The sequence below is a fragment of the Pangasianodon hypophthalmus genome, chromosome 20 (genome assembly GCF_027358585.1).
Source record: "Pangasianodon hypophthalmus isolate fPanHyp1 chromosome 20, fPanHyp1.pri, whole genome shotgun sequence".
In the NCBI taxonomy this organism is placed as follows: domain Eukaryota; kingdom Metazoa; phylum Chordata; class Actinopteri; order Siluriformes; family Pangasiidae; genus Pangasianodon; species Pangasianodon hypophthalmus.
Genome location: NC_069729.1, coordinates 2,170,341 through 2,183,895, shown reverse-complemented (window position 1 = coordinate 2,183,895; position 13,555 = coordinate 2,170,341). Strand labels below are relative to the sequence as shown.

The window sequence follows — 13,555 nt, the reverse complement described above, 5'->3', positions numbered from 1 at the left end:
ATTACAGTTTCGAGATTAAAAAATAAATAAATCAGAATCCTAAATACAAATATTCAAATCCCAGAAATACTGAGCCAAAGATGAAGCCTCCAGGATTCCCAGGCAAAGGTAGACACTTTCAGAGTGTACACAGTAGAGTCGTTGAGTCATAACGGAAGATGTGAACCATAAGGTGCGTATAAAGTTTTTATGTTCTACTGAAATGGTTAAATTCCTTTTAACCACCTAACTTGTTAGCTAGCCAATGATTGCCAGCAATGTTAGTATAGCCTAATTAAATAAAAAGTTAATTAAATTGTAACGCGGGTCTAACATTACTGTAGAAGCTATTTTAGTAGAACACACAAAACATTTTTTATTTGTTCAGACACTCTGAAAGTATCTACTTTTCCTTGGGAATTAAAGGAATACGTTCCATTTTTTTAAACATAAATTTACAGAAAATCTATATTTTTGAGATCGGAATTTTTTCATTTTGTGTTTAAATCTCAAAACTGTAATTTTCTTTCAGAAAATCAAATCTTGCACTTAGCAGAGAAGAAGCACTGGCAAAATGTACAATTTATTAAATAAACCCCAGAAAAAAAGAGAATTTTCTTTAATGTGATTTGTATACAATTTAAATATACGAAAGTTGAGAGATAATGCATGACGCAAAAACCTGAAATCCAGCTGATTGCCTTCTTCCAATGTCATACTCTCAGTGGGGGATTTCTGATGGATTTGGAAGAAAGCTTAATGTTCAAACTCGACCCTTTCTGTGAAACGGCGCTGAATAATTTCGGTACTCTCGGCTCGTTGTGCTCGGGGGAACGGGAGTTGAGAGTATTGAGTGTTTTGTGGTTGGACACATGGCTCAGGGGAAACAAGAAGATTTCCAACAATTGCTAAATGCCTGTGGGATTTGTGTGACCCACTGTGTTTGTGTGCTTCTGATCAATGAACTCGCTCGAAGTGAATTTTTTTATTGGACAGGGATGGCATTTTCTCCCAGTTTGCCCTGCGTCCTTGGAATAGAGGCCACATTACTCACACTTGGAAATCAATACAACCTTTGGAAAAACCTTTCTGTTGTCTATAACCATGCCCTCAAACTCCGTCCTGGGAGCTTTACAGCATTGCGAATGTGTCAGAGATCGATTTGTCCACAGCTTCCATTTGTCTCCATTTCTGTTTGCTATTTGTGCTCGACGTCTGACGATAGCATTTCAGAGAACTCTGGGTAACGTCCTGTTATCTGGGGCTTTAGGTTCAGTGAAGGAGCCTCATTATCTGTCTCAGACGGTCTTGTTAAGTGAGTGAGACTGAAGAACGTGCATCTGTGTGCCTCTCTGCCGTCTAATCACGCTGGCCGATAAGCGTAGCTACGATAACAGCAAAGATAACTCTATGATAGAGGTCTCTAAGTGTCTAATAAGCACGACTTGTGGTGTCAGGGATGGAAAGAAGACCACCGAAGGTGTAGTGTCCATTCAGTTTCTTGAAATAAGACAAAACAAAACGAATCCAAATCTAAAGAACATTTTTTGAAATCCTTGGTCGAGATAGAAAAGGTCTCGGACTGATGCCGAGACGATGAGATACAGCCTGATGGGAGCAGATTTTCGAATAGGCATGGCAAGTGTAAGATCTGTGATTATCGTCTGCTCCGCTGGTAATATCAATGAAAACATTCCAAAGTGCTTTCACACCAACGTTCGGGATGTGGAACCGGAGTTTCCTGACTGGACAGCTATGCCAAGCCATGTGCTAAGCTATACCGTCTCTGACTTGCTGTTGATCATCATTAAAAATGACCCACTTAAGAGAATCACTTAAAAGTGCTCAGTCGCTAGCGATCAATCTCTGGAGTGTGTTTATGGAGCACAAACAGGGAGGTAATGGGCTGAATGAGGCCAGCTGGGTGTTTTTTATTGATTCAGCAGCAACGAGGGCCGAGAGCCGCCTCACTTCTCCCTGCTGAACAATCAGTCTGGTGGACACTCAGGTTCAAAGCACAGTAAAAAAAAAAAAAAGATAATTCTCCCCAACAGCAGTTTGTAACACAAACGAAAATGAAAAACGGTTCTTTTCCCGTCGCGTGAATCACCTGTGCGTTGAACACCGAGCGTTGACGAATTGCACCAATTTGAGGCCCCATTTAGAGTTTAGACGCTCTCAGATCTCCTATTTCTTAAGATAACATAACAAATAACAGATTGACCCCACTAATTATGGCATGTGGGTGCGGCAAATATGTAACATTCTATACCTTTAGGGTTTTTTCCTTTTTTAATTCATCTCGCTCTTCAGAAGTGAGAGTCAAACCTGAGGCTTAAAAGCACCACGGCATGACATCATCTAACACACGTGCACAAACACACGGCTTGTGGGTCGAGCACACCGTGAAAAGACTGATTGCAAACCAAGCACATGTGCTATCGCTATGTAAAGTGACCTGGAGTTAACGTTTTAGCCTCCTGTAACCAGGTCATTCGTTTTTACAAGGCTGTGGTAGTGGAGCTCACACGAAGGTTAAAGTTGTGCAAAACGTGTTACAGTTTGTATTCGACTGTTCGTGATCTTTCGAGCGCATCATTACCCAGAGGTGGTGACGTCTATGGGTTAGCTGTAGCATTTACGATATTTGACCTATGCCTACACCTGAAAGCTACTACGAGGGGAAAGGACACTGGACTTTTATAAATATTTTGTGTTTGTTTCTAATAGCAGTTAGTTTGAGTCCTAGCTGTAGAACCAAAACTCCAGGGGGTGGAGCTGGATGAATCCAACTCCTCCTATAAGCCCAGTCCTAACCCTACCCCAGGCGATGCTGTACAACACAGAACAACAAACAAACCAAAACCCACTGACAAAATGGACCCACCCACTGGACTTTTGGCTCGACTTCACCCAGGTAGGAGGAGCTGGATCAGTTCTGACTCCACCCCCTTTACTTTTGGTTCTGCAGAGAGGGGTACTTGTGGTTACTTTTGCGTTCCCTGCCATCTTGTCAGCACCATAATAATGCCACAATAATTCATGTATCCTTTTGATGATGCTTCATTAATTTGCTTGAAATTTCCCACACACTGGGACGGAAACATTCAACATGATGGCGTGCGGAGTCTGTCCGATATTCCTGCTCCTCTTCAGTCTGTCCCAGCTATTGGGGACGCTCCGTCTGAGATCAGAAACCAGAGATAGACAGGCTTTTGTTCACACACTGATGATTGTCCTCGTTCTCACTCTGCCGCTTGTCTTTGCTGTGGTCATGATGGCAGGAGATTACAGACCACAAACAGCGAGCAGCTAAATCGGCTTGGTGACCCGGGATTCCATCACGCTTATCATGTCTGCTGTGTCTGTCCCTCTTCTCTTCTCTTCTCTTCTCTTCTCTTCTCTTCTCTTCTCTTCCTGTATGTTTCATTCTCTTGGTTTTTTTTTCACTGGTCAGGGATGCTAAAGGTATCTACTGGGCATGTTTGTTGGATTTGGGTGGAAACTGAGCCCTAGGTGGGTGACGGGCATGTCTAGTCTTCTCGTCTCGAATTCTCTCCACCTGTTGCTCGAGGGTGTCGTGGAGTTCATTTCCTCAGTAAGACGTTTTGGAGAATAATGGGAAGCTCTTTAAAGCTAACACCCCCTAAGAAGGATTAGAGATAAAGCCTCCAGTGCATCTTAGCTTCTGTCACTTCTCCTGTCTCTACTCCTGCCACAGATCACGTTTTAAAGGTCACAGTAGTGTTTGTGGCTTCTGTTGTTGTTCATTTGATCACTTTGCTGGCATGAGAGGGTTCAAATCACTTGTCTGAGTTAGTGTGGGGTTTTACAGTAACCACCCAACAGCAGCTTTTGGTTACTGTAAAACCCTGTACATAAGGGCACTCCAGTTTCGATGTATCGAACATACAATGATAGATTTTATTTCATATTAATGAACTCAAAACATTCTGTACTTACCTTGACAAAGAGCAAGTATGCTACAAAGGGAGAAAATAGGGTCGAGACATTACTAATGTGAGATGGAGGAAGGGAGCTGGGCTTGCAGAGGGTCAGATAATATCACAGAGTTCAAAACGCCTACGCAGCTTTTAATCATTCCAGCTTCATCCGCTGACTGGCTCATGTGCTGGCTTTATTGTGGACTGCTATTGAGTGATAACTCATAATGGCGTACTCAGATTTTAACACAAAACGTGTAGATTCCTCTCAGGATAGCTGTATCCAGTCTTTTCCACAAAGGCCTGGTGCAATTATATTTTCTACCAAACTGGCAGTAGCACATCAGATATTTGACCGCTAAGATGACTTGGACAAGAAAAAATCAACCCTGCAACCAAGTGCTAACCTAGGAGATTTCCAAACCTTCCAGGACCTTGTTGTCCTTTGACAGGACCGAGCAGAGGTAGTTCTCACAATCCTGACCTGATCCGTATGTACCCTTCAGGAAAGCCCTAGTAGATTAAGGGTTAACACCAGGCACGCTTTCCTTTCCCATGGGAGGGTAGTGGTGTTGACGAGGGGGTCCGTTTGTTAGCGGCTAATCGCCTTCCTCACAGATGAGTGGCTCCTGAAGCGACTCAGAAAAAAATGATTGGATGGATGGCCCTGTTGACACGAGCGTGGGAAAAAAAACCCCAAAACCCCAATAATCTCACTTCCTTCCTGTTCAGTCTGGGAAACTGGGTCGATCATTGGTCCGTGTTGGCACCTGGCTCTTCCCTGATAGGCTGACAGTGCATTCCATCTGATCAGCCCTGTCTAAATAGGAAAAAAATCGAAAGAATGTTGTGGACACAAAAGTGCTCAAAGCCTGCTGCCCACGGGGATGAGAGGAAAAGCTGATGCTGTGATTTCGGAGGAAAGAACTGAGTCGAGCACACAATGGCTACCAAACAGGAAGTGGCAGAACAATCTTTCGCCCACTTCGGCCATGTCGTGACCTCCAGGGCTGCAGCAGTGATAACCCAGCATTCCTGAAACCTCGCTGGGGAGGACACTGGGAGCTTTCCCTAGCCCCGGGTCACCCGAGGTCACCTTCCTGCTTCTTTCTTGGCTGTAAATCAGTTGCGCTCCTGGACAAAATCTAAGAAATATTCAATATAGTCAATGAGCTGAGATGATGTACAAGAGCAGGAAGGTGCGTGAGGCTCCCAGTTTTGTACCCTTATACTTTTTGAAAGCTTTATGAAAATTGTAGTGTTAGTGTTTAAAACATATACAATGCTACGACAGTTTGAATAATTAGATGTCGCTGTGTAAACAGGATTTCAAAATATTATGACGATTTCTCACGCAGTTAAAGAGATTATTGTTTGAAATAATATATTGGTGAATAAATAATGAAATGAAAACAGTGCTCAGACTTTTGGACGCTACCGTATGTCCACCCCTGGGATGTCACAGGATGCAGTGAAGTGTTGTAGACCGGGGAAAAAAAGAGGCTGACCTCTGAAAGTTCACCTCCGTGTCCCCGATAAAACTCTAAAACTCTTCACCCCGCCCGTTTCTGTTCTAGTTTCCGACTCAGCTGTACGGCGCATCTCTCACTTTCCTCTTGTCCTTGTCATGTTTATTTGCGGAGGGCATTGTGTGCTTGTTAGCTGTGATGTATTGTCCTCATCCTGCTAAAGAACGCTGCCGATTGCTTCCTGGGGATTTTTAAGGACACAGATACAGACGTCCTCTTTCGTGGTGTGAACTTAAATGGCCTCAGAGTCACACAGTAACTTCTGTACTTACCTCTCTGCTGGCTAATTCATGAATAACTGATTGTGAATGATATATTAATAAACCCAAGATAACCTCAACTTTTGTTTTGTCTTTGCTGAGTCCTACAGCTCCAGAGGAAATGTGTGGGACTGTGTAAAGGAAATGGACACATACGGGGAATTAATGGAGACTTTGATAACAGGAAATGATTCACTCAAAATGTCAAAAGCGGGAATAAAAGGAATAAGGAATAAAACACTCAGTGTCATGCTGTTAGGGGAAAATAATAAACGACAGGGTGGGGTGATGAACAGGGTTGATAATTTGCCAATAACAACACAAGCAGCAGTGTTTTATTCCTCTTACACCACAGCAATTTGACATTTACAGTTTTGTTTATTAATTAAGGGATGACACATCATATGTTTTTATCTGTTTATAGTTACATATAATGTCCTTGAAACAAGTTAGTTCCTGTTCTCGCTCAGGTTATGCTAAATCTTCTAATTAATGAGACACAGAAATCAGTTAGCTCATTGGCCATGTGAATCTGATCATGGAGACGATTGATAATACTTCACTTGAGTCTTGGAATGACGTATAAGTACGTACTGGAGTCACTGATGTTGCGACATGGAATTTCCCACACACTGGGAAGGAAACTGAATTCTCTGAGTGAGCACATTTTTAGCCCATTCTCGGAGGCCAATCATAGACACATGAAGTCAGATGCAACACAATGAATAATAAGTTGTGGCCTTGAAATATTAATATGCAGCTTGAGTATGTTCGTTTGTGTAACCACCATGCCACCTCAGAGGCTCCTTATTTCCTTTTCACACCATTTCATTCCGAATCCTGACTCCACAGACGTGCGTCACGTTTCAGGACGGTTCTAAACAAGGCTTCATGGCTGCCTGTTACACACTGAGTGTTTGGGAGGAGGTCGGCTGAGTAGGCGGCGTTTTTGGGGCAGTGTTTGTTCTCTCCTATTTGGAAAGAAGCGGAAGCTTTTTTTAGCTTAGAATGCAGACAAAATATTGCAGACTGTGACTGGGTTTTAGGAATCAAAATATGAAACAGGACTACATGAAGAAAAGTGGCCGATGTGAGCACATCATGCGTGCACTGACTGGGGGTCAGAGGTCACGAGGCAAAAGCAACAGCCGCCCGGAGTTGTGGATTAATCTGGGATTATCCCTCAAGGGTCAGGGGTCGTCTGCCCCCGGGGCTGAGCGGGATCAGCATGAACGGATGGTGCATTGGGAAGAGCGATCTGCAGAATCTCAATGAGAGAAAGTGAAAAAGATGATGCCTGTGTGTGTGTGTGTATGTGTGTGTGTGTGTGTGTGAGAGAGAGAGAGAGAGAGGGGTCCGTGTGTGATGGTTATACCACACGTAGAGATGATATAATGGCCACTTGGGAGCTAAATGAACAGAAGGTGTTGATTAATTTTCTATAACAGCAGCTCTGACAGTAGTGCAGGTTTATATTAATGTGCTCGTTCTAATAGTTAGCATTTCTATAGTAACAGCTCATTGACAGGGACTCCTGGTACAGCCAACACTCCACATAAACGGATTTAAAAAGGTATATTTTCTGTAAGGAGACGTATATTTAATGTTTATGGAAGGAGTCTCCAGTGTGAGAGGTGTAGCTTTAAGTTTTCTGACGTCCTCAGGACAGAGGAGTTTACGCTTTGTAGTTTCTCTGTATCTTGACAAGCTGTGTTTTTTTTTTCTGTTAACTTGGGCTACATCGGACCACCATGTTGTTGATTATTTTCCTGTGTCAAGAGTGTTTTATTCCTTACTTTATATGGTTGTAGAAGAGAGAGGGAGTTTGGTGGAGGTTTTGCTTAGAGTCAGAACCCTCACTGATGATGAGAAAATCTTTCTGCACAAGAACTTATCAGAGCTGATAGCGAATAAAAATGAACACCATTAGAGAGAGAGAGAGTGTATATGTGTGTGTGTGTGTGTGTGTGTGTGTGTGACCCTCCTGGGGCCCTGATTGTATTGTATGTGAGCTCTTGGGATAGAAGGATGAGGGCGAGATGGCAGGCAGGAGGAGGAGGGGAAGCGATAATGAGGTGGCAAGTGGTGGAAAACAGAGCTGACATAAGCCTTAATGATAGAGTCGTGAACACACACACACACACACACACACACACACACATATACACAGGGCGTCTGAATACACACACACACCCATGCCTGCAACCACAAATACACAAACACACACACCCTCTCTCCCTGTCTGTTTCTGTTTCTCTCTGTTGGACACACACACACACACAGAGAGAGAGAGAGAGAGAGAGAGAAAGAGAGAGAGAGAGATGTAGCATGTTGGAACAGAGGTTATCTAGATGAGCTCAGTGGAGCGAAATTAAAGCCTTCTTCTTCTTCTTCTTCTTCTTCTGTCTTTGCTTTTCTTCCATATTTAGCAGCAGTTCTAGGATGTAGCTAAGAACCAAACTCTAACTCTGTCTCTCTCTCTCTCTCTGTCTCTCTCTCTCTATTTCTCTCTCTCTCACACACACACACACTTCAGTGTGAATGGAGCGTGCAAAGCTATGCAGATCTTTCGACACTGCCCTCATACACTCAGTACTAATTCAGGTAAATAATAAGGCTTTCTCATGTCACACTCCTTTGGAGGCCCATGTCCAGGGAACAAGGGTGCCAATACTTTGTGCAGCTCAGCAGATGAGCTCCAGTCAGTGATGTCACACCTATAAACTGGTCTGTAAGCTGTATAGTGGGTGTGGCTGCTTCTGTTTTCCTCCTCGTTACAGTGGAACATCAGAGAGATGCATCTTACACAATCCTCACATTCCAACACTTTTGTGTGTGTGTGTGTGTGTGTGTGTGTGTGTGTGTGAGAGAGAGAGAGAGAGACATGCGGGAAGACTCCTGCTGAGTGCTCAGTGTTAACACGCTGTCGTATTTTCTCTAAAATCTGATTGGATGATTAAAAGAGCTGCTGACACTCGATTGGCTCGATGAAGTGATTTCTTCATCGGCTGCTGAGATACAGATCACACACACACACACACACACACACACACACAGCTGTCAGTGTTATCGCTTTTGCTTGCTGTGTTTTTCTTATCTCCATCCTGGAGGAAATGAAGGTGATAAACTTGGCAGGATGGCTGCTGGACCTTGGCCATCTTTCACCACACACACACACACACACACACACACACACACACACACACACAGAAACATATACAGTATGCACATGTCATAAGAGTGAGATGTTGAAACACTACCTGCTGGATGGAGATTTTAAAGGCAGTATTTTATTCGGAAATCACACGCTAGCATCAAATCCTTCCTTCATTACTTTGTACAATGTGTGTGCGTGTGTGTGCGTGCGTGTGCATGTAAGCGCATGTGTGTGCATGTGGGCACGTGTGTGCGCACGTGTGTTTGTGTGCACGTGTGTAGGCCTGTCACGATAACTACTTTTGTTGGATGATATATTGTCCCAACATAATTGTCAACAGTCCACAAGAGGGTGCAGCGAATAAATAGGAACCAAACGCAGTGTTTAGTGTTTATTGTTTACTGCAGCGAACAAACCTGGCTGTAAACAAAGTGCATTTATTTTTATCAGCTGCATGTTGTGCAGAAGCGAGATGTAATATTAATATTACGCTTATGTTGTGTGTATGTCTGATTAATCTCCCGTGTGTGTAGGATGCGTTTGGGTGAGTTAATTAACCCGCTAGTGAAGCGCTTCAGTGTGTGTGTGTTCGCTGTTCAGCTCACGCAGCTTAAGCGGCTCAATCCCCGACATTACTACTATGACTGGATTATTTGAAACACTAGAAAATATTCTTTCTAGAATTTTCTTCTTTAAAAAACATTGCTAGTGTATTGTTAATATCTTGCATGTCATTTTTTCAACAGTATGTTTTAATTACTAATTTTTAATTATTAATTGTCTGTCACACTGCCTGTCTCTCCCCCTGTCTGTCTGGCTCTCTCTCTCTCTCTCTCTGTCTCTCTGTTTCTCTCTGTCTCATTGTTTGTCTATCCCTCTGTCTGTCTATCTCTCTCTGTCTGTTTCTCTGTTTCTCCTTGTCTCTCCCTTTGTCTGTCGTTTTCTATTTGTGTCTTTCTGTTTCTCCTTCTCTCTCTCTTTCTCTGTCTGTCTCTGTGTTCCTGTGTCTGTCTGTCTGTCTATCTATCTGTCTCTCTCTCTCTCTCTGTCTTTGTCTGTTTCAGTCTGTCTCTCTTATGTCTGTCTCCTTGATTCTCCCTGTATCTCTTTTTTCTGCCTCTCTCTTTCTGTCTATCTGCCTGTCTCTATCTCTGTCTCTCTCTCTCTCTCTCTCTCTGTGTCTGTCGGTCTTGTTCTCTCTGTCGGTCTCTATCAGTCCTCATGCACACAGTTGTAATGAACGTATGTAAGTGTGTGTGCGTGTGTGTGTCAGAGTGAAAGTGGAAGCACTTCCTGTGTGCAGTGAACCTGTAATCAGCGGTGGTTTGATCGTAACACTCTGGACAGTTTTTCCGTGTAACTGATCCTGAGACGGAATAAATCCCTGATGTTTGTCTCCTGAAGCTTGTTTTTTTTTCTTCTGGAGTTAGGAGTTCTGCTGTTCTGTTATCGCCACACTCTCATCAAAGCACTTCTACTGAATCAGCTCAGGCACTTACACACGGGCACGTGTGTGAAGTTTTACACCTGCAGTGTGTGTGTGTGTGTGTGTGTGTGATGGGGGTTTAACATCTCAGATAAAGCTTGACGTTTCCTTATCAGGATGGACATGAGATGAGGGACTAAGGGGAAATATCACAACTGCAAAGGCGTGATTTGACACAGATTTGAGTGTGACTGAAGTGTTGTGGTGAAACGTTTTGTGTTTAAATTCTTGTGTGAAAGAGCTTTAAAAGTTATAAGATGTTAGATTGGGCATGTCTAGTGTTACTCAAGAATCTCTTGCAGTGAAACTCCGCCTACTTTCATGTATACAGTGATGCCAATCTCTCTTTCTCTGTCTCTGAGGTGGTTGTTTGTGTGTGTGTGTGTGTGTGTGTGTGTACAGTGGGATCCGCTTTCATTCGCACACCAACAGTGAGTCAATTAGAGGCCAGGAAATCCTTTACAGAAGCCATTGTAGCTCTAACACAGTCCTTATGTCGCGCACACACACACACACACGCACAGAGGGAGGCTTTGTTTCTGAAACACTCGTTCGCTTTTGGAAGCCGCAGGAGGGAGAGTGTTACTGTCAAGAGAGAAACCTGAGACAAGTGAGAGACTGAATTACACTCGTTCACACTCTCTCTCTGTCTGTCTCTTTCTCTTTTTTCTATCTATCTATCTATCTATCTATCTATCTATCTGTCTGTCTGTCTGTCTGTCTGTCTGTATCCCTTTTTCTTTCTCTCCATCTCTCTCTCCTGTATTTTTGGTCTCACACCCATATCTGGTGTCTCACTCTTTCTGTCTCCTGCTCTGTCTCTCTCTCTCTCTCCTTCTTTTCCTGTCTCTGTCTATTTTTTGACAGTCAGTTTTTTTAAAGCAGATGGTCAGAGGGAGTCGCTTCAAAAACAAGCAGACGTTGAGGAGATGTTGATGGACAAGAGCGAGACATGAAGACCATCACTCTCTCTCTCTCTCTCTCTCTCTCTCTCTCTCTCTCTCTCTGTGTTTCTCTTGACCACATTTGGCTATAGTGACCGATCATTCAGCCCAACTCTCCAACACAAATAATCTAGTACACACACACACACACACACGCGCACACACACACACACACACACACACACACCATCCCAACAGCTGTCAGTCATGTCTCTGACCTACAAACACACCCTCGCCGGTGTACTATAAATCACACTACACAAACACACCGCAGCTCCTCGTGCCATCAATCACTCCGTATTGACACAAGCTGTATATTTAGACCTGTCACAGCGGGGCATGATGGGAAATTTATGCTCCCTCTGTGTTAGGTGAGGGGTCAGTGATTTATTTTCACTCATTATCTTTGGGTGATTAGTGATGTGTCTGGGTGAGACATGCTGAGTGACAGACATGGTATGTGTGTGTGTGTGTGTGTGTGTGAAGTGATAATATTGTTTCTGATTTTTTTGGGATATTTTATGAAACTGTTCATGTGGAGAAGTGTGTTTTGAGGCGAGTGTATGTGCAGTTTGGACGATGCGATGCTAAATTGGAAGCCATAAGCTTCCCTTATTTGTTAGTAACATTAACTTCGTAGCTCCACTGATGCACTACATGTCATTTTTGGCTGAAGTTGACCTGAGATCTGGGATTTGTGTGTGTTTGTGTGTGTGTGTGTGTGTATGTTTTAAGTGTGTTTTATGAGGTAAAAAATTGTAAACTTTTTGTAAACCTCTCTCTCCTTCTCTCTCTCCTTCTCTCTCTCCTTCTCTCTCTCTCTCGGCAGAACTGAGGTCCACGAACACGGCGCATCATTTCTCCTTCCTGTTAAACACGTCGGATTACCGGATCCTTCGCATGGACGAGGATCACGACCGCATGTACGTAGGGAGCAAAGACTTCATCCTGTCGCTGGACCTCCACGACATCAACCACCAGCCACTCATTGTAGGTTACACACACACACACACACACACACACACACACACACACACACACACACACTGAATTCCTGTCTGTCTACACATACTGCAGCACAAAGGTTCAGCCTGGCACAAAAGTTGCAAAACTTTAGTGTAAAATCCCTGCTGATGGTTCTTATAAAACATTTATAACAGCCTTATGACATGTTATAACACCTTTATAAGTCAGGTAAAGAATTTTGAACGCAGATTAAGTCTACACAAGGATTATAGATAGTTTAGGATTGTAATAAGCAGCTATATGGAAGTCAACTGATATTCAGGTTTTTCTTATAAATCATTTATAACACATTCATGAAAAGATAAAGTCAGGCAGTGATTTGTGGACTCTTAAGTCTACACAGCGTTTATAAACAAGTTAGACATGGATTATAGACATTTTAGGAGTGAAGTAATTGGCGATATGGAAGTAAAGTGATGTTAGGATTGTCTTTATAAACTGTTTATAACACATTTATGAAATGATTATCAAATAAAGTCAAATACGCTTATTAAGTGTACACAGAGTTTATAAACATGTCTGCATTATAAAGATTTTAGTAATGTGAAGTTTATAATCATTAGGGATTATAGAGATTTTAGGAAAGTAATTGCAACATATATGGAAGTGGAGTGATAAAATATTATTTATAAATCATTTATAACACATTAAACACATCACATCTCCACCTGTGCATGGATTTCTATATTTTAGAATTGTCTGTCGCAGGTAAATGTCAGTAGTGACCTTAACTGTTTTTATAAATCATTTATAACACATTTATAGTGTGTTTATAACACATGGTGTAGCCTACATTGGGTTTATTTTCTGTAATCAGATCAGATTTGACTTCTGCATGTAACATTATGTTGGGTATAAAATGTTATAAAAGCCTGTTCCTGTTTAATGTCATCATGAGTTAAATAAGTAGTTGAGCCAGAATAATCAGGATTGATCTATTTTTAATTATTATTGGGGTATTTATTTTTGTATTGTATTTATTCTCTCTCTCTCTCTCTCTCTCTCTCTCTCTCTCTCTCTGTGTGTCTCAGATCCACTGGCCTGTTACCTCACCAAGGAAGATGGAGTGTGTGTTAAGTGGTAAAGACAACAATGTGAGTGTTTGTGAACATTGATTTTAAGACATAGAGAAAAAAAATCAGTATATTTGGTGTGTGTGTGTGTGTGTGTGTGTTTTCTTTTGTGTGTTTCATCAATTTTTAACAGTTTTTGCAGCTCAACAAAAGAAAA

General features: G+C 42.4%; 1 protein-coding gene across 1 annotated transcript in view; it reads left to right on the top strand.

The window, feature by feature from the left end:
• Positions 1-13,555, top strand: part of sema3fb (sema domain, immunoglobulin domain (Ig), short basic domain, secreted, (semaphorin) 3Fb) — a 64,410-nt gene that overhangs the window by 27,821 nt on the left and 23,034 nt on the right. The window contains exons 3-4 of the mRNA XM_034314196.2: positions 12,129-12,289; positions 13,357-13,419. Coding sequence (XP_034170087.1) covers positions 12,129-12,289; positions 13,357-13,419 — 224 coding nt within the window. The remainder of the gene's footprint in view (positions 1-12,128; positions 12,290-13,356; positions 13,420-13,555) is intronic.